General features: G+C 40.8%; 2 protein-coding genes across 2 annotated transcripts; both read left to right on the top strand.

Annotated features, from left to right (window-relative positions):
* Positions 1-4,975: 4,975 nt before the first annotated feature.
* Positions 4,976-5,992, top strand: LOC138936515 (uncharacterized). The gene is made up of 2 exons (XM_070301958.1): positions 4,976-5,250; positions 5,389-5,992. Exons 1-2 carry the CDS (start codon positions 4,976-4,978, stop codon positions 5,990-5,992), a joined length of 879 nt encoding a protein of 292 aa, XP_070158059.1.
* Positions 5,993-6,278: 286 nt separating this feature from the next.
* LOC138936514 (uncharacterized) lies at positions 6,279-19,042 on the top strand. The gene is made up of 4 exons (XM_070301957.1): positions 6,279-6,303; positions 16,141-16,686; positions 17,352-17,379; positions 17,863-19,042. The coding sequence occupies exons 1-4, from the start codon at positions 6,279-6,281 to the stop codon at positions 19,040-19,042; spliced, it is 1,779 nt and encodes a 592-aa protein (XP_070158058.1).
* Positions 19,043-19,788: the final 746 nt, after the last annotated feature.

Raw genomic sequence — 19,788 nt, 5'->3', positions numbered from 1 at the left:
GCTGACGCCGCTATCTAACGTCACGTACAGAAATTTAATACTTGCATACTGAGGTAAGAAAGAGGAAAAGGGAAGAATAAAAGAGAATAAAATATATTTTAACAATAGTTTATTCTAAATAATGTTTGGATGAATCTTTATGATGATTCGTCCACCAATTGAATATTTTAAATACATTTTGTAAAGCACAATTTTTTAAATGTTTTTCACAGCGCATAATATTAGTAACATCTAGCTTATTTAACGAAGTGATATCTTCATAGTCCGCATCCAAGGTCTCAATAATAACGTCGTTTCTCGCATCATCGTCAAGTATATCGACCAGCCATTCTCGTTTGTCGCGTTCTTTAACGTACACGATAGGAGATGCTCCATCTTCCGTCGCGCCCATCACAGCTCTCGTAATCAAACGCCTAGCGAAGCTGTATGGAACGTTTCCATCCTCCCATTGAAGTCCATGGTGATGTCCGAGCCATGAAGCTTGGCATCTCTCAGATTTTGTAAGCGCACGCCATGGTACGGGACTTGCAAAAAAGTAATGAGAGAGAACAAATCCATTTCTCAATACCGCTACTTCCTTTACGATAAAGTTTCGCCCGATAATGAATCCTTGCAAATCCATAAACGTTGGCGCGATCATGTTGATAATATTACCGTACGATTACAAGAACGATGTACGACTGTTGTCGATCGTCAAAATCTCAATCTTTATATATTTTGACATTGGAGGGGATATTTGCTGATTTAGGTAATTTTACGAACTACGTTGGTCAATGGGCAATATTTGACAACGCGATCGTGCAAGATGAGACAATAAGCGGTAGTATTTGCAGGTATATCCTCGTTGCACTCAAACTCTAATCTCACGTCCACGGTAGAATTTTTGACAGACTCGTTTTGTCGCGAGCAATCGATAACTGCAAGAGGACCGCAATGTAAAAATTTTGAAATGTTTAATAGCACATCATCATTATCACATCCGTAATAAGATTTGTGAAAACGAGAGTACATATCGAACAAGAGGGCAAATCTATTTTTATCGAAATCTAAATTCAAATCGTCGTAGGGATAAAATTTCGAGTTTAGATAGAGTTTAACGTTGGTCAATTTGCAGTCGTCGAATGTAGTAATATATTTTGACACAGCATTTTTTCTGCCAATCTGCAGCGCAAAGATCACGTATTGCGGCTTCTCCAGCTGAGAGGCGGCTTTCACGGTCCACGAATGCTTGGTCGTATTATGCAATAGAGGAAATTCGTATAGATCCCAAAAGCGAAAACTCATATTCAAGTATCGCCCGCTTTCCAATGCGCGTAGCAAGGATAATTTATTGACCTCAATATTACATGAGGCATACGCCATTGTATCTTGAATAATTCGATATCAGCTTCAGCCAAAGCATTTCCAAATATGCAATTGTTGTCGTTGCGCGAACGTATCAGAATTAATTCGTGACGAGCGTTGATCACAATTTGCTTATAATCTTTGCAAAAACCCAATAATATGTTTAGCGACACGCAAAAATTGAAGTAAGCTTCAGCAGCGTTATGTGACATTCCACGCAGCATTCCCCAAGATTTTACCTTTCTCGGTTGTTAGAGAGACATAGTTTTTAATCGTGGAAGTTATTCCAACGTTTCTGTTCAATCTCCACACCGTCGAATTCATATCGAAGTTCATCAAACATAAACGCGACACAATTGTTGCCCAATATCACTCTTCCCCCTTCAGCTACTTTATGCACCATCCACTTTCCCTCGACGTATATAAAATTTTCACATGGTAACGTGTACAAATCTTGATGCTGCATCGGTATCCATATCTCGTCGCTATATCCAAGCGTTGTGTTGGCGTATGGATTGTACGTATGAGTCTCAATCTTGACGATACGGCCGTCAAAGATCGGCTCACCTCCAATATTCAAGATGTCAATCATATTGTTCAAGTATTTCGTACGACGAATCCCAATGATTTTAAAAACTCGCGATTCAACGCGTTGAGTTTCTTTTTAGCGTAACCAGATATCTGATCCGTGCTTTCGTTCAACACAAGCATTTCATTTGTCAAACGCTTTATTGTTGCCGCCGCCGTATATGCAATCTTACAGTAATTTTCTCTCCTCGAAAATCGAGCAAATGTCCTTCTTGATCAACAATGCGTATCGTTAACTCAGTAATGCTTCATGCGACGATCGGTAGATAAATGATCTGTGCTGGCGTTTCCGATATCTTATATCCTGGCGGCACGCTCGATGAAAATTCATGTATTGTGTGTACGCGCTTGTCATTGCTGTGCGCGCCAGTGGTTACGCTGCATTCTATACGAATAATATTTACGCTAATAATATTTATCGGTACATTCGATTCGTGCCATTTCCGAGGCTGTAATATACGAATTGACGAGAATCCCAACAACGATCCAACGTTGCCCGGTTTACTAAAATTTATTCTATAGACACATTTGATTTCACTTTTTACCGTATTATGGTTAGCGCGAAGCATTATTGGATATTCATCGTATTCTTCGCCATCAACAATATCGTTGGAATCAACTACGCGTCGATGTCGTAAAATTGCACGTCGGAGATATTCGTTTATAGCGTGTAATTAGTACGATCCCTCGGGAATCGTGATTTCCTTATCGTCGTTATCAAAATAAAATTTATTATTCCAAGAATTCACGTTCGATATCGTATGATACGTTTCAAAGTCCGTTAAACCAAGCTCGTAATCGCCATCGTTTAAATCTATAGCCGGAAAGTAGCTTACAGCAAGAGCGCTACTCTTGCCGGTCAACGTAAGTGTGAGTGACATGCTGGAAAACTGTCGAACGAATACTGAGTCGCGACGGTGAATTGTCAGGCTTTAAATTCATATCGATCATCGACCGTTTGAAGAAATCGAAGACACAATTGTCCACAAATACTTTGATTAGAATTTTGATAGGCCGTGTGATTGTATTCTATATTTGCAACATTCTGTCCAAAATATCGCACTAATTCCTTGGGCGGTCGCAGATTTCCAAAACTATCGAAATATACTACACGATCTCCCCTCTTTGCATACGCAACCCAATGAGTACCGGAACCATCGACGTCATCCAAATTGACGATCCGCTCTCATTTCGCCGTACATCGTTTATCGGTAAATTATTGCGCATGAAAATGCCTCTAAAAAATTGTATACGCATACGTCTTGCAAGTTGTTCCAATTGTACATTGGTTGTTACACCGGCAGGCATTTTTATTTTGACATTTTTTTTTCTTGGATGCTGTTGAGAACGCCTCGTCCACGCTTGTATGGAGCGAGATAAAATCCGTGACTTTCCATGGCGTGATTATGACGTTGCATTTCTTCGAGCTAACGTTGCGTCGCCTTGCTATCGTTCACCGCCTTCGCGATTCCCGCTGCTCCGCCAGCCAATGAACCGAGAACTCCCAATAATGGTAAAATTGGTAAGATACCACCGCGCTTCGCTATAGGATGTATTCGTTTTTTCGCAGTCTTTTTCTTCATCAATGATTTTTTTGTTTTCAGCCCCATACCGAATTTTGTCTTTGCTTTCATAGCCGCCCAAACAGCTGTAGCGGCTGCTCTTTCGCCAAGAGTCGAATCTCTCGCGGTAATACGCGTTCGCGCTTTCGTGGCAAGTATATTATCCGCAACGTGTCGTTGACCGAGATCGTTGCTTCGGGAATAAGCTATGTCGTGCTCGCGACACGCGGCATCCAATGGATTGATACCCCGATCGCCTCTAGCCAATCGTGTTTCTAAATGATTTCCCGGTCCGCAAAACTGATAGCCTGGAATATGTAATTCGATAGGAAGTGCGTTTATCGCACGATTTAACAAACCGCTACTTATAATTTTTGCTGGCATTTGTCAATTTTTTATTAACGGTGTTGGACCGTCGAAATGTGTTTGCTGCCACGACAAATTATAATGTCGCATGCATCGACGATACTGTTGAACCTCTGAGTCAGCTTTTATATGTTCGGGAAGCTTGTCCCACAATTGTTTCACGTAGCTACCCAAGTCTCGCATTAAAACAATCTTGGGGATAATCTGTAACTGCTCGGTGGTAAGCTCGAGAATATCGCTGTCAACCGATAGAAGAAGAAACATTTTTGAGACTGAACGGTTTCGATTCAGTACGCCTCCATAAATAGGGCCCCGATGACTCATTTTTCCAAAATCTGATTTCAGATTCGCGAGAGCAAACATGCGGTTCGCGCGACAAGCGGCGATAATCAAAGTGATAAATTTTGACGATAAAACACGAGTAATGTCCGAGAAAAAAATATGCAAGCACGGAAACATGCTGCCGACTACTATACACGGTATCATTTGCGGTCCTTCGAATTGCAATAAGACTAACGCGTTGATAAGTTTGATAGAAAATCCACATGGTGTACATTTCGAGAATGTATACGTATACTCGAAATCACTTCAACAACCGAAATATCGATATTTGGAAAATTTGCTATTATCGATCGATGAAATTGGTTATTTTACATTCTCTAATAATATGACGTTATTCCACCGAGCGAGGCGCTTCCGAATTTCATATTTATCTTTGACGACGTGGCGTGCGATAAGCAAAATACGATAAGAGAGTACTTTGCAATGGGTCGACACTCGAGCGTCGACTGTTTCTATTTGTGTCAAACGTATGCCAAGATACCCAAGCATTTTATACGGGACAATGCAAATTTACTGATTTTATTTAAACAAGATGGTACAAACTTAAAATATGTATACAACGATCATGTAAATACTGACATGTCTTACGGCTATTTTCGCGCATTCTGTCAGAAATGTTGGCAACACAAATATGGATTTGTAGTGATTGATAAAGACAGTTTACAGACTAATGGAAGATATCAAAAAGGATTTAACGATTTTGCAATACCGTAAAGTGGTTAGTCGCTATCGATACATCGATCGAACAACGTCTAAAAATTTTCGAGCGCAACATGACGACGACGACGATTGACAGTGACGATCGTGAGAAGATTGTGAGAGAGATTGTAAAAACGAGCGAATCAATCCGCAAAAAATATCGTTTTTTAAAAACCGGTCAAATGGAGGAAGACGTCGCATTGGAGAAGCACTTTAAACCAATTATCGAACCTCTAAAACAACTTGTCGAAAATACAATCAATGTAGAATCTAATGAAGCGAAAATCGAACCATCGATTATGCTCAAAGACAAGCATCTGAAAAAAGAGTCTGGAACAAAGCGAACAAGGTCAAATATATCATTGAACGATTCGCTAATAACTTCTACTCCAAATCAATCAAAACGTAAGCGAATGAAACAATTATCGAATGTGGTTACTTCTACTCCGATAAAAGATGTACAATCGAGTCAAATATTGCACGAAAGATCGTCTCCGTATGTAGAAGAAGTTTTCGAAACCATGCCTGAAACGTTTGTGACATCGGTTCAACATCAATTACAAACGTCCGAGGGTCAAAATATATTGCGCACACATCTGGGTCCACTAGGGCAAAAATATGTGGGAGCTATTTTGAGTCAAGATAAAAATAACAGTATGGATTATGTTTACGGTGTTAAATTTTGCAATGAAGGAATGATGATGGGTAATAAAATTTTTGATGCGGATAAAGATGACAATATAATGATCGGTGGAATAAGATACATGGGAACACCAGGTCTCTACGAGTTGATTTTCAAGAGAATGCCCGACGGTGACGTATACACTGAGGATGATAAAATTAAATACAAAAATATATTATTGGCGACAAATGCGCATAGATGTGGCAACGATATTCGTAATCCAGTGTTAAGTAACAAGGGATACAAGTATAAAAATATAATAGCACCATTAATCTCTAATAAAAAAGCTGGAAGAGGTATAAACATACCGCGCGCTATGACGTTAAACGATAATAAGATCGATTACGTGCATTGGAATGATCCCAACGAGTTGGTAGATCGCTTGCGATTGCTGGAAGCTTCGCGTTAAGCCGGCAACAATGCCCACGACAATGAAATATTATCAATTATCGAGGAACTTTACGAAGCTGGCTTTATTATAAATTAATCTATGCGTCGGCGAAACGAGTCAGTCTGTCATTATTGTTTGTATCGAAATGTCGATTAATAAATTTGGATTATCGTTGGGAACACCGAATAACTCATACTATCAATGGAATGGATTACTAAGAAATTGTGCGATAACATTCTGTGTCAGACAGCCTCCGGCTTTGACGCAAGGTCGCGCAAGATACGACGCGTACTGCAACCGGAAGATGATACCGATGCCGCAAACAAACAGTACGTGGAAATACGTGTCAAGCTTTTGGTGGACAGACAGGAAGAACTTGAGAAAAAAATAATCACGCTCGAGACGAATGTGCAAACGCTGCAAATAATGATGGATGAGATGCAGAAAATGCTTCGGTATGCAACTCACGCGCAGACTACATCTAATTCAGCGCAGGAGAAGAAAGATATATAGAGAATATATGTGGAGGAATTATCTCATTATTGCAAATTATGCCTCGATCAAATATGTCGCAAAAGACCTCTGAAAAACAGCTGCTCGTGGAAGAATTGCATGCTCCAGCGAGAAAATATTTCCCACATAGACGTGTCATAGTACGCGGATACGACGATCTGTGGCAGGCGGACGTGGTCGAGATGCGTCCATATGCACGATTCAACAAAAGCTACAACTACATACTCACAGTTATCGATGTGTTGAGCAAGTATGCGTGGGCTGTACCGCTCAAGAGTAAGAGTGGAAACGAGACGGCTGATGCTATCGCAAAGATAATTCGAGAAGATGGAAGATGTTCGAAAAATTTTCAAACCGACAGAGGAAAAGAATTTTACAACGCAAATGTACAGAAAATCGTGAAGAAACACAGCATTAATCATTATTCGACGTACTCTATCATGAAAGCCTCGGTCGTGGAACGATTCAACCGAACGTTAAAGAGCAATATGTGGAAAATGTTTACGTTTAATGGAAATTACAAGTGGATCGACGCGTTGTCCCGGCTTGTTAGAGGGTACAATGCGCGAAAACATCGCACTATCGGCATGAGACCCTCAAATCGATGTTACCCCCGCGATCGCCGATAAACTTTTAAATACGGTATACAGCAACGTAAAGATTGCGGCATCGGCAAGATTCAAAGTAGGCGATCCGGTACGCGTGAGTAAATTCAAGACCATCTTTGACAAAAGTTACACGCCAAATTGGTCGACCGAAGTGTTTAAGATTGTTAAAGTGCAGAAAACTAATCCCGTGCCCTATGTACTCAAAGATTCGCGCGGAAATTCCGTCGCCGGCGGATTTTACGAATACGAGCTACAACGCGTTGCTAATCCCGACGTACATCTCGTGGAAAAGGTGATACGCAAAAAGGCAAATGGCTGGGATTTGATGCTACACACAACTCTTGGATACATAAAAATAATATATTATAAATATGTTAACAATAATACAATACATAATAATATTTTACAAATATAAACAAAATTGTATACATTATAAAATATACATATAATTTACAATAAATATACATATAATCTTAATTTACAATAAATATACGTAATTTTTTATTTTCAATAAATATACATGCTTTTTATTTACAACGGTATTTTATAATGTCCCCACGGTAGCGTGTCGGTGGTTTCGGGTACGATATACCGCTTGTCATCGTACGGATTTAGAGCAATTTTTGTCTCTCGCGAATAGTGTATACTTCATGTAATTTAGATCTTATACAAGACTGCTGACGCGTCATTTCAATCTCTTCGTTCAAACACTGCGTGTAATCGTCGAATGTTACTGTTCTCGCGACGACGTTACTCTTGACGGCTTTTACTTTTTTCGTGTCTTTCTTACCATCTACTCGCAACGCGTACATTTTTGCCCTAAGCCCGACGAATTCAGTCATGATGGCGCCATTATTTTCATCCTTCATTAAACCCGATATCTTTTTATTCGCGAGCGGTATACCGTACACATTGTCCACAGCATAATCGCTGGTATCGAATCTGTCGACGTTGCGCTTTATATTCTCATATACATCTTCACACTCGATGTGATATATGAGACTGTCAGTGTCGGTGACTTTACATTTCTCTCGATACATAGTGACCATGTAATCGTGATGAAACTCGTACAAACATATCTTGGATATGTCGAGTATACACATACCCACGTAGATTGGTTTATTAAATTTAACTTCGAGATTACACAATTCAACGGCGATCAGATTCTCCGAAAACACGCTTCTATTATGAAAATTTGGTTTCGCGATCATCGCCTCTGCGCCATATCTTCCATCCCAATGTGTCACGAGCTTAATATTAACGTGATTGCGCACATTTTCCATCGTTTTGCCAAATACCGCATTATTAATTAATTTATATAAATTTTTTTCAAAATCATTTTTCGCGAGTGTTCGGAATGTGTATTGAGTTCGATATAACTGCGAAGCCATGGAGATTGCGAAAACTGTAATATTCGATGTATTTTTGTAACTCGAAGCCCGTGTCGCGTGCATTGCTGCAGGTTGCGATAACGTATTACCTAACGCTTCTTATCATATAAGGTTGCGAGCAGCTTATCCTGCCGCTTACCAGGTGGTTTGTCGCGTGTCGGGCAAAACGGTAGGTCAGTGTGCGCATCGTTGCGGATACTCGAGATCGACTTCAAGGATGTAACCTATAAGCGAATCGAGCGCGATCGATGATGTATCAAAATCGAATACGTCGTCGACCCATCGAAAATCTGCATAGGGCAAGGGTTGACACATTGCCCATCCGTACAAATTATTTACATCAAAGTACGTGAGATACGTTGAAGGTTTCGATGGATCGTACGATTGCATATACTTGTTATTAGCATGTGCGTATCTGTTGGAACATTGACTCAAACCACCGCGTATTCCGCGTTCGATAAACATAACCATGTCGATATCCGTAAGCAATTGAAATGTAATATTCGTATGCTTCAACATGGTGTCCCACGTGTATCCGGGAAGAGTGTAGTAATACGCGGGGTCTAGCCCATAACTTTTAATACAACTCTCGCCGAAATTTTCAAAAATGTCTGCTAATAACAAGACATCAATTTTGAGATACAAGTCGCTATATTCGCCCAGCGTTCGAATGGAGAACCGCTCCCACACGTTCTCGGCGTGCGCGTAATCGCTCTTGGATATTATGTCACCGGTCAAGGAACTGTAAAATGATTCGCGCGGTGGTAAACACATATCTTGCAACCTGTCGACGCAGTCAATATATTCGTACGGAAAGACGCCCTTCCGTGTTAATAAATTGAAATTGTCATTCGATAAATTTAGAAATTCAGATTTTAAAATTTTGAGTTTGTCTGAATTCAAGAATGATGCCAATTTATCGAGACTAGCTGTGAGAAATTTATACGAATCGATAAAACGCAATTTAATATGATTTTTTGATTTTTCTTCGGTAAGTTTAACATTTTTCGTAAATGATATATATTTTTCTTTTGTTATCGGAAGTAACTCGATTCCCCCTTCGAACGCTGTAGTTATTTCCTTGATAATGAAGTGCGCGTCGTAACCGGATAAAATATGAAAAACTATTGGAATGCAAAAAGAATCTTTATAATTTAAATTGCAATTTGAATGCGCGGGACCTCTGTATCGCCCAGTCAGATGGCAATGATCGCGTACGCGTGTATCGTCTTGTACGAATGGTTTCTCGCAAATGTGACATTGTGTCGCGCTATGAAAATTTTCCCATTCATCAGATGTTAAATTTACCATGGGGACATTAGCTGATAAAATAATTTTTACACGTTGCGCTAAATTTTTTAGTTCTTCGACGAACCATGATATGCAATCGATATCGCGACGGGAATGATACGCGGATAACGAATCATCGTAGGAACAATGTACATAATATGCTATGCTGAATACTTTATGATATGTTGGTAGTTTCTCTCTTCCTCCGTCTTCTCTAAAACACACTCCAAGTCGGCGTACACGACGAAAGGCAGCCGGTCTTTCCGATTATAGTTGTTGAACGTGAGCCACTTGCCCTTATCGCTCGGTAATCGGATAGCGTACTCGTTCGAGTGGCCTTCACTTGGACACAGTACAATTGGACACGGTGCAAATGGACACGTTACAAATGGACACGAGATTGTGCACACGGTTCAATTGGACACAGTGCATTTGGACACAGTAATTTTGGATACAGTAGCTTTTGGACACATAAGAAAATACGCATCGTTTACTTGGACACCGCTCAATTGGACACTGTTCATTTGGACACCGTTCGTTTGGACACAGAAAGATGCGCACCGTTCATTTGGACACTGTTCATTTGGACACCGTTATTTGCCCACCGTTCGTTTGGACACCGTTCATTTGCCCACCGTTCGTTTGGACACCGTTCATTTGCCCACCGTTCGTTTGGACACCGTTCATTTGTACACAGAAACTGTTTGTTTGAATATGTAACAGATGGAGAGAAATAAAAATCATTTTGGGAAAATATAATCAGTATTCTTATAACACTTTATACTGGTAAATCTATGTAAAATATGAAATCGTGAAAAGGAGATACATTTGAAGGTTATAATATCTGTCAAAATAAAATATATTCATACTTATATATTTCTGATACTGATGTCATTAATTTTACATTGCTTTTAGCACTTTGTTTAGCCTTTCGCATATTTGGATGTCATGCATGGATACAGTGGGTTCCGCCCCCCCTGCGGGGGGGCTCCACTTCCGGAAGATATAACCTAACCCAAACCTATTTCTTATTTAAAACAAAAATTTGGTGTGGATTACGTCGTATAATTTAAATCAAATTTTGGTGTCCAAACGAACGGTGTCCAAACGAACGGTGGGCAAATGAACGGTGTCCAAACGAACGGTGGGCAAATAACGGTGTCCAAACGAACGGTGTCCAAATGAACGGTGCGCATCTTTCTGTGTCCAAACGAACGGTGTCCAAATGAACAGTGTCCAATTGAGCGGTGTCCAAGTAAACGATGCGTATTTTCTTATGTGTCCAAAAGCTACTGTATCCAAAATTACTGTGTCCAAATGCCCTGTGTCCAATTGAACCGTGTGCAAAATCTCGTGTCCATTTGTAACGTGTCCATTTGCACCGTGTCCAATTATACTGTGTCCAAGTGCACCACTCCCTACTCGTTCATTTCTCGATAGTCCACCGTATGTGACTGTAACTTGTCGTTCGAACCAAAGTAGTGCAAACATCTGTAAACGAAATAATTTTTAATTTTTGTTCAAAGATTTCTGCAATTAAATTTATTAAATATATGCGTACCGATCGCAGATATATTTTTGACTATTATGTTTGCTCAATTGCGAGCTCACGAGGCGGGATAGATTCTTGATCCATGCGAAATGTCCAACGTTGTTGTCTTCAATGTATAACAAGTTGACGTGTTTGTCTCTTTTCAACTCACTCAGACGTATCGGGACAATATTTTTTTCCTCGATACTATATACATTGATTGAGATATCGTTGGCAAGTTCGAATTTTTTAATTTGATTGACAGTCACTGGAAACTCAATGTCCGGAAGATTCAGCACTGTCGTGTAATGAGGATACGAAGATTCCCGACCCGCGTTTCTTTCGGCTGGATATAGAGCGGCGACCACAGACCACGCGAAACACGCATTGTCATTAGATTGCATGTTTATTACCGCTCTCTTCATTGTTATTTCTCGCGGTAATTTAATGTGGCACCCCGCGCGCATTGGATTATATTTATTTATATTTACAGTTAAATCGAGTATTCGCGACAATGCCCGCTATCGCGTTCCTGAAATTCTTCGAGCGATGCTAGAGTGGGCTCGACAACGTGCCGCTCATTTCATTCGCGTAAATCGGATGTGCGAAAGAGTTCATAGTTTCTCGTATTGATACTTTTATTTGCGCGCTTATCACCCGTCACAAATTCACCATTGAACAATGTATTAATTTTCACATTAAAGTGTTTTTTCATCACATTTTGCACGTGTTTGAACACAATGTCTTTGGCATCCTCGAAAAATTGACGAGGCTCGATGTGATTATGATTTATAACTGCACCAGTCAATATGCGGCTCTCGAACGCCGTATCGATCTCTCGCCAAATCAATCCGTGTTGCCGCGTACTGTATCCTGCACCCTCATGTACAAAACGCCTGCGTAACGAGTTCTTCAATCCTTCGAGTCGTGCTATTCGGGCAATCAGCGATTGTCGAATCCCGATCGATAATCGTGGGCGTTTGATTCGGCTTTGCTCTTCCATCGATTCGATATATTCGTCGCATCGTTGCTCCTACGCAACGTACTTCTCTATCGAATTCACACTTGCAGATTGCTCGCGCAGAATTCGTTCGACATTGTTTTCCGCCATATTTCTAAATTTATACCAAAAATTTTTGCTAACAAGATGCGCTTATTAATAGCTCTTGTTTCGGAACTCTTGGCGAAAATACTGACAGGGTGTGCCTCTTTACCATGATTTTATATTCTATTTTGATGTCTCTTTCCATCATGTGTGATCTTCCATCCAACTAAATCTTTATTTCGCGATTTGTCACGTACATTTTGACTAATGTCGATTATTGCATTCTTTTTTTTGTCGTCTAGAGATGATGTCAAATCCCAGGTGCATCGCAAAAGTTTCAAATTACATGCTGCTGTCCAAGTATGTTAGTGCAATTTAATCATGAGGATTATTCTTATATTTCACGATTTTGTCATGTTTTGACACGCGCGTTTGGATATCTGAGGATGATGTCATCGCGAAAGAGCCGCACATCGGCGCTTGAAAATTTTATATTACGTTGCATTTTTTGTGCATTCGGCTAAATCTTACACCTGGTGATGATGATGTCATCTCAGCCCAGATGCATCGAGAAAGTTTTAAATTACTCGTATATTAGCACAATTTAACCTTGATAATTATTCTTACATTTCACGATTTTGTCATGTTTTGACACGCGCGTTTGAATTCTGATATCTAGTATGATGTCATCGCGAAGCAGCCACACATTAGCGCTTGAAAATTTTATATTATATTAATGCTTTTTTTGTGCATTCGGCTAAATCTCATACTTGGGGGTGATGTCATCACGAAGCAGCCGTACATCGGCGCTTGAATAGAAAAATTGGAAAAAATATCGCGTCGGCAATAATCCCCACCACATTGCAATTTTGCAACGCTAATACATATTTTAAATATATTTAATACGTTCAGTATTGCATCGGCCACTTGTGTAAATGGTTCATATAAAAATGTATCCTACTGAAGGAAGCCGCATGAATTATTACGTTCCGATTCAAGATGCTGATGAAACTTCATTGTGTAAGAAGAAGAAATGTAACAAGTAAGTTTTAATTAACTTAAAGAATTTTTATAATTTTTAAATATTTTTTACACCTTTTAAATATTTATATAAATAATATTGTTTTTACTCCCTAGCATTTCATCTGAGCCTCGTCGCGTGGTTCATATACTCGGAAGACGATACGCCTTAATCCCGACGTCATACAAATATTTGGACATTGGAATAAACGTTGGAGCTGTATCTTGCGTGGAATCGGCGATAATCGAGGCAATCAAATAATATTGCCTTTTGAAACGTGGAAATCGCTAATGCAGAAACGTGCGGACATTGAACGGCTTCTACAATCGACTGAAATCCCATTGCGGATTCGAGATTTGACATTCGAAGTGGTTAAAATATCTGATTCGAATATTATAAAAATAGAATTATCCAATAATTCTTTATATATGAAACCGCCAACTCTATTCTATTTATTCGATTTTGAAAAATGCATAGATCATATGTATTACTGGTTATGCGAAAATACGCATATTGTAAATGAAAAATTTAAACAATTTGTAACTGTTTTACAACTGAATAATATCGCTAATGTATCCGACGCTGCAAAAACGATACATGAAAGTGATCTGTTCAACAGCAAATCGCTCATAGATTGCGAGTTATTGACATGTGCTGTAAATGATATTCTTCACGAGGCTTGTAATAAATAAGTTATTTTACTAATTATCTGTGAATTTAATTATTTATCCTATCCTTTATGTATGTATGTATGAATAAAAACGGTGTAATAGATATGCACAGCCTGCAAAATTTAACTTGCGGACGCTATCCTTCTCCTACACGCGTGCATGCCTCGCGCTATCTCTCTCGCACAGTCTTGCGAACGCCGTATCATCCAAGTGCATGCGGACGCTATCTCTCTCCCAAGTGCATGCGGACGCTATCCCTCTCCCACACATTGCGAACACCTCACGCCATCCTTTGCCAACGCGCATGCAAACGCTATCTTTGTCTTACGCTCATATGGACGCCTCGCGCTATCCTTCTCCCACGCCCATAGAATATTATTAGCGCTATCCTTCTCGTACACATTGCGGATGCCTCGCGCTATCTCTCTCACACCTACTCGCGGCATCGTACTTTCGCGTTTCCTCTTCCCCGTGGGTCCCTCGCTAACCGATTTCACGCGGGCCCCCCTTCCCCTCTCCGCGGACCTCTCGCCGCCTGGGTAGGTTAGGTTATCGGGCCTATCGGTTAGGACGCGGTTCCTCTCCCCCCTCTCCGCGGTCCCTTCGCCCATCGGTTTCACTGCGGTTTCCCCCCCCCCCCGTGTGACGTCATACCCGCCGCGCCGGTTTCCCCTCGCCCCTCACCCCCCTCAGAGGACTTGAGTTAGAACTCTCCTAGATACACTACTAGCGTTGGAATAATATCTTACGTGGAATTGCATCTGGGCGATAACCGAGGCAACCAAATCGTTTTGTCTATCGATACATGGGAATCGCTAATGTTGAAACGAGCGGACGTTGAACAACTTGTACAAACGCCTAATCATGCACCGATATGAATTAACGACTTAACAATTGAGATTGTTAAAATAAGTGATGCGAGTGTTGTCAAACTTACGTTGCGCGATTCTTGCTTATACATGAAACCGTCAACTATATTTTTCTTATTCGAACTCGAACACTGTGTTAATCACGAGTATTTAAAGCTATGTGAGAATCTAGAAGCTGTAATTGAGAGTTTCGATCAATTTGTTCGGAGTTTGCAAAGTAATATGTTCGGCGCCGAGAGAGATTCTGCGGTTAAAATCTTGCGCGAAGTCTATAATAAAACATCTATCATAGATTGCGAACTATTAGCTTATGCTGTGGATGAAATTTTGTCTGAAACCATGAGACGGGGCGATGTATGGTAATATAAATAAATAAATGTGTTAAAAAAAATGAAAAAAAGAATGATTATGTATTTCTTTCGCTTCCCTTCCTTGCATATCCTCCGTACAAACCGCACGCCCGATGTTAAGGTACGATATCGTAATGCGTGGGAGAAGGACAGCGTGAGGCGTTCGCATAAGCGTGGAAAAAGGACAGCGCCTATATGAGCGTAAGACAAAGATAGTGTCACCATGTGCAGCCTATACTTCCTATCCTTAAAATTAATATTAATATAAAATCCTATCAACGCTCGCTCAGACATCGACACCCGTCTTTGTATGTAAGTATACCGATAAACATGTCTCGACGCGAATTCTAGCAGCCGGATATCGGCGCTCGCCTTATTATCTAACGTTACACACAATAGTGCGGGCGACTTTTCCTGGAAAAAAAAAGATGAAGAGAGCAGCGCGATAGTTCTATCTTGTTTATATTATTTATAAATTCTCGAGCAGCCGGATATCGGCGCTAACCTTATTATCTTTCTACGAAATTCAATAATGCCGCACGTGCAATAGTGCAGTGTGAGACGATATTTGTTTATAATGTTCATAAATTCTCGAACAGCCGGACATCGGCGCTCGCCTTTGTAATATACCGCGCTGTTTATGCTCCCGCGATAAGCTTCCCCGCTCGCGTGACGTCATTTCCCCGCGCCACCAAAATCCCCCTCCGCCCGCGTGACGTCATGCCCCCTCACCCGCGCGGGACCCCCCCGTCCCTCCCCACCCCTCGGAGGACATGAGTTAGAACCGGCCTAGTAATACTACTGTCTCAGGTAACAAGATCGATGTTAAGGGTATTGTCACGAAAAATTATCCGCTTTTATCTCTTTCCAATTTAAGAGTGGTATGAGAAACGCGTAGTCGACGCTATTCTAGCTTCGTTGGAGAAGTTTCAGGAGCGCGATAGCGGATGGGCATTGTCACGAATATTAAATTTAATGATGAACGTGAACAGATACAATTCTATGCGCGCCGGATGCTGCGTCGAGATACCGCGAGAGATTACGTTGAAGAAAGCGGTGGTTAATGTGCGATCTACGGATAATGCGTGTTTCGCGTGGGCGGTAGTCGCCGCTCTATATCCGGTCGAGAAACATACGGAGAGAAGCTCGCGGTATCCTCATTACTCGACGGTGTTGAATCTGGAGGGCGTCGAGTTTCCCATGAGTTTAAACGGAATTACTAGGTTCGAGCATATTAACGATATATCCATCAATATGTATACCGTTCGAGATAAGAAGAACGGGAAAGGTAGCTGCCGTATCGTTCCTCTGCGTCTCACCGATGATAAGGACAGACATGTTAATCTACTTTATCTGAGCGGTACGACGCAACGAGATAATACGGCGCATTTTGCATGGATTAAGAATCTGTCACGACTCATCGGTTCGCAACTGACAAGGGGAGGGCCAAGTTGTGCACACACGGATTTCGCTCAACTTTAAATATGTTTTAGTACTAACCTCCCACTAATTCATGGACAAGTGGCACGACGCAATACTCAAGCATTCGCGAGAAATTTGCATTAAAAATTTGTCGTGCGCTTTCTATACCGAATTAGCGAAAGAGATTAGCAGATAGCAGCGTGGCGCAGAGGATAAGGCGGTGGCTTAGAACGCTATCTAACCTAACCTACCCGTTGCACGTTCGAGTCCTGACTTTACCAATTTTTTTTTTAACTTTTACAAAATATTGCAACAAGTGAACGCATATGGAGTAAAAAAATTATTATTTAATAATTATTAAATTTAATGCTAATACTTTAAATATAATATTTTATACTCGCATACTTTAACGCCTGTAACCATACGCATAATATCGGTTCGCAATACAATTAAAGACTCCATAATCATTTTTTTTTAATTCTGCCTAAATTCTTTCTAAAAATGACCGGTCAGTGCTTTTGTACTACTGTGGAAGTTTTTCTGTTCCCGAAAACTCGATTATGAGGCAGTTGTATTTGCTACCTGCGGAAACCGTTATTTTATGGGTCCTTTTTTTGGGTCTTTTATGGAGTCTTTAATTGTATTGCGAACCGATATTATGTGTAGGTATGGTTACAGACGTTAAAGTATGCGAGTATAAAATATTATATTTAAAGTATTAGCATTAAATTTAATAATTATTAAATAATAATTTTTTTACTCCATACGCGTTAACTTGTTGCAATATTTTGTAAAAATTAAAAAAAAAATTGGTAAAGTCAGGACTCGAATGTGCAACGGGCTGCGTTCTAAGCCGCCGCCTTATCCTCTGCATCACGCTGCTATGTGCTAACCTCTTTCGCTAATTCGATATAGAAAGCGCACGACAAATTTTTAATGCAAATTTCTTGCGAATGCTTGAGTATTGCGTCGTGCCACTTGTCCATGAATTAGTGGGGGGTTAGTACTAAAACATATTTAAAGTTGAGCGAAATCCGTGTGTGCACGACTTGGCCCTCCCCTTGTGAGCTGTAGAAAACATAAAATGCATATATGCGATCGGTGAGTACGAATTAAAAAAATTTTATAGCGTAATGTGAATAATGTACACGATTTAAAAATATGTGTTATGTCGCAGATGCATGCATTATTTTCGAACGAGCAATAAATTATCGGCTCACAGCGCGGACTGCGGAAGGATGAACGAGTGCGGTATAATTCTTCCTACTAACGACGATAAATGGTTACAGTTTCACAACTACGGTAGAAAAGAGAGACTTCCATTCGTGGTGTACGCCGATCTGGAATGCGTGCTGGAGAAGAAAGAGGAGAAGAGAACGTCGAACACGTCTATCGTTCAGCATTATAAAGTCTATAGCGCTGGATATTACGCGCGATGCGCATTCGACGATGCTAGCTCGACTTATAAAGCTTATCGCGGTGAAGATTGTGTATCATGGTTTGTTAAAGAATTGTACGATATAGCGCTTCGCATGAGAACTATTCTCGATACCGATGTGCTTATAACGAATTTTACATCGGACGAGTGGGAGAGATTCATGAGCGCGACACACTGTCACGTGTGCGAGCGACCGTTCGAACTGGAAGACGCTCGCGTGCGCGATCACTGTCATCTGACCGGACGATACAGAGGTCCGGCGCATTCAAATTGTAATTTAAATTATAAGGAGACTTATGTAATTCCTGTATTCTTTCACAATTTATCGAGTTATGACGCGCATTTTATCATTAGAGATGTGGCTAACGCTTTTCCCGGTAACGTTGAACTGTTGCCGCTAATTAAAGAAACGTATATTTCTTTCACGAAGAACGTCGAGGATGTGTCGAACGAGAAATGGAGAAATGGAAAACGTATAAAATTGCGCTTTGTGGATTCTTTCAAGTTTCTAAGCGCGAGTCTCGAAAAATTGGCGTTGTATTTAGACAAGAGCGAACTAAGAATCGCGCGTTCGGAATTTTCCGATCTCGACGACGTCGATTTCGAACTTCTCGCGCGAAAGGATGTGTTTCCGTACGAGTACATTGACAACGTTGATAAATTGTTGGAGACTCGTCTACCACCGCGCGAGGCTTTCCACAATTCGCTGACCGGTAATGCGATATCTGAGAATGATTACGCGCGTGCGATAAGAGTCTGGGAGCGGTTTCGCGTCGAAACGATGGACGACTATAGCGATTTATATTTAAAAACCGATGTTCTTCGATTGGCCGATGTCTTCGAAAATTTTCGCGACGCGTGTATGAGAAGTTACAATTTAGATCCTGCGTACTATTATACGTTACCTGGATACAGGTAACGTATAATAGTACGCGTGGGACGCTATGTTAAAGTATACAGGTATTCCATTCGAGTTATTAATCGATATTGATATGATGATGTTCGTGGAACGCGGAATACGCGGTGGGCTAAGTCAATGTTCCAATAGATACGCGCGCGCTAATAACAAGTATTTACAGTCGTACGATCCCTCGGAACCATTGTCTTATCTCATGTATTTCGATATAAATAATTTGTACGGATGGGCGATGTGTCAATCGTTGCCTTATAAAAATGTTCAATAGGTCGATGACGTTACGAGCATTGACTTAATGTCCGTGACACCAAACTCGACTATCGGTTATATTTTAGAAGTCGACCTTGCGTATCCGTCCGACCTTCATGACTCTCACGCTGACTTGCCGTTTTGCCCAATGCGCGATAAGCCTCCCGGAAAACGAGAGGAGCAACTTCTCGCCACGCTGTATGATAAGAACCATTACGTGATATATTATCGCAATTTGCAGCAATGTGTTCGACATAGATTACGCGTTACGAGAATACACAGAATAATGCAATTCGCGCAATCTCCATGGCTGTGCAGATACATCGAACTGAATACGCGATTACGAATAAATGCGAAAAACGAGTTCGAGAAAAATCTATACAAATTGATGAATAACGCCGTGTTCGGCAAGACTATGGAGAACGTGCGCAATCACTCGGACGTCCGACTCGCGACTCGATGATACGGGCGATACGGCATAGAGGCGATTATCGCGAAGC

The sequence above is a fragment of the Polyergus mexicanus genome, unplaced genomic scaffold (genome assembly GCF_030449975.1).
Source record: "Polyergus mexicanus isolate NDT 795.1 unplaced genomic scaffold, iyPolMexi1.0 SCAF_9, whole genome shotgun sequence".
NCBI classification, from domain to species: Eukaryota; Metazoa; Arthropoda; class Insecta; order Hymenoptera; family Formicidae; genus Polyergus; species Polyergus mexicanus.
The sequence above is the reverse complement of the archived record's forward strand: the minus strand, read 5'-3'. Positions and strand labels throughout refer to the sequence as shown.

Excerpts from the sequence above, each read along its gene's own strand:
- LOC138936515 (XM_070301958.1), top strand. The coding sequence starts at position 4,976 with ATGACGACGACGACGATTGACAGTGACGATCGTGAGAAGATTGTGAGA. Across the intron at positions 5,251-5,388 it reads TCTGGAACAAAGCGAACAAG|ATCGTCTCCGTATGTAGAAG; the intron begins GTCAAATATATC and ends ATTGCACGAAAG.
- LOC138936514 (XM_070301957.1), top strand. The coding sequence starts at position 6,279 with ATGATACCGATGCCGCAAACAAACA. Across the intron at positions 16,687-17,351 it reads GAATCTGTCACGACTCATCG|GTATGGTTACAGACGTTAAA; the intron begins GTTCGCAACTGA and ends TATTATGTGTAG. Across the intron at positions 17,380-17,862 it reads ACAGACGTTAAAGTATGCGA|ATGCATGCATTATTTTCGAA; the intron begins GTATAAAATATT and ends GTTATGTCGCAG.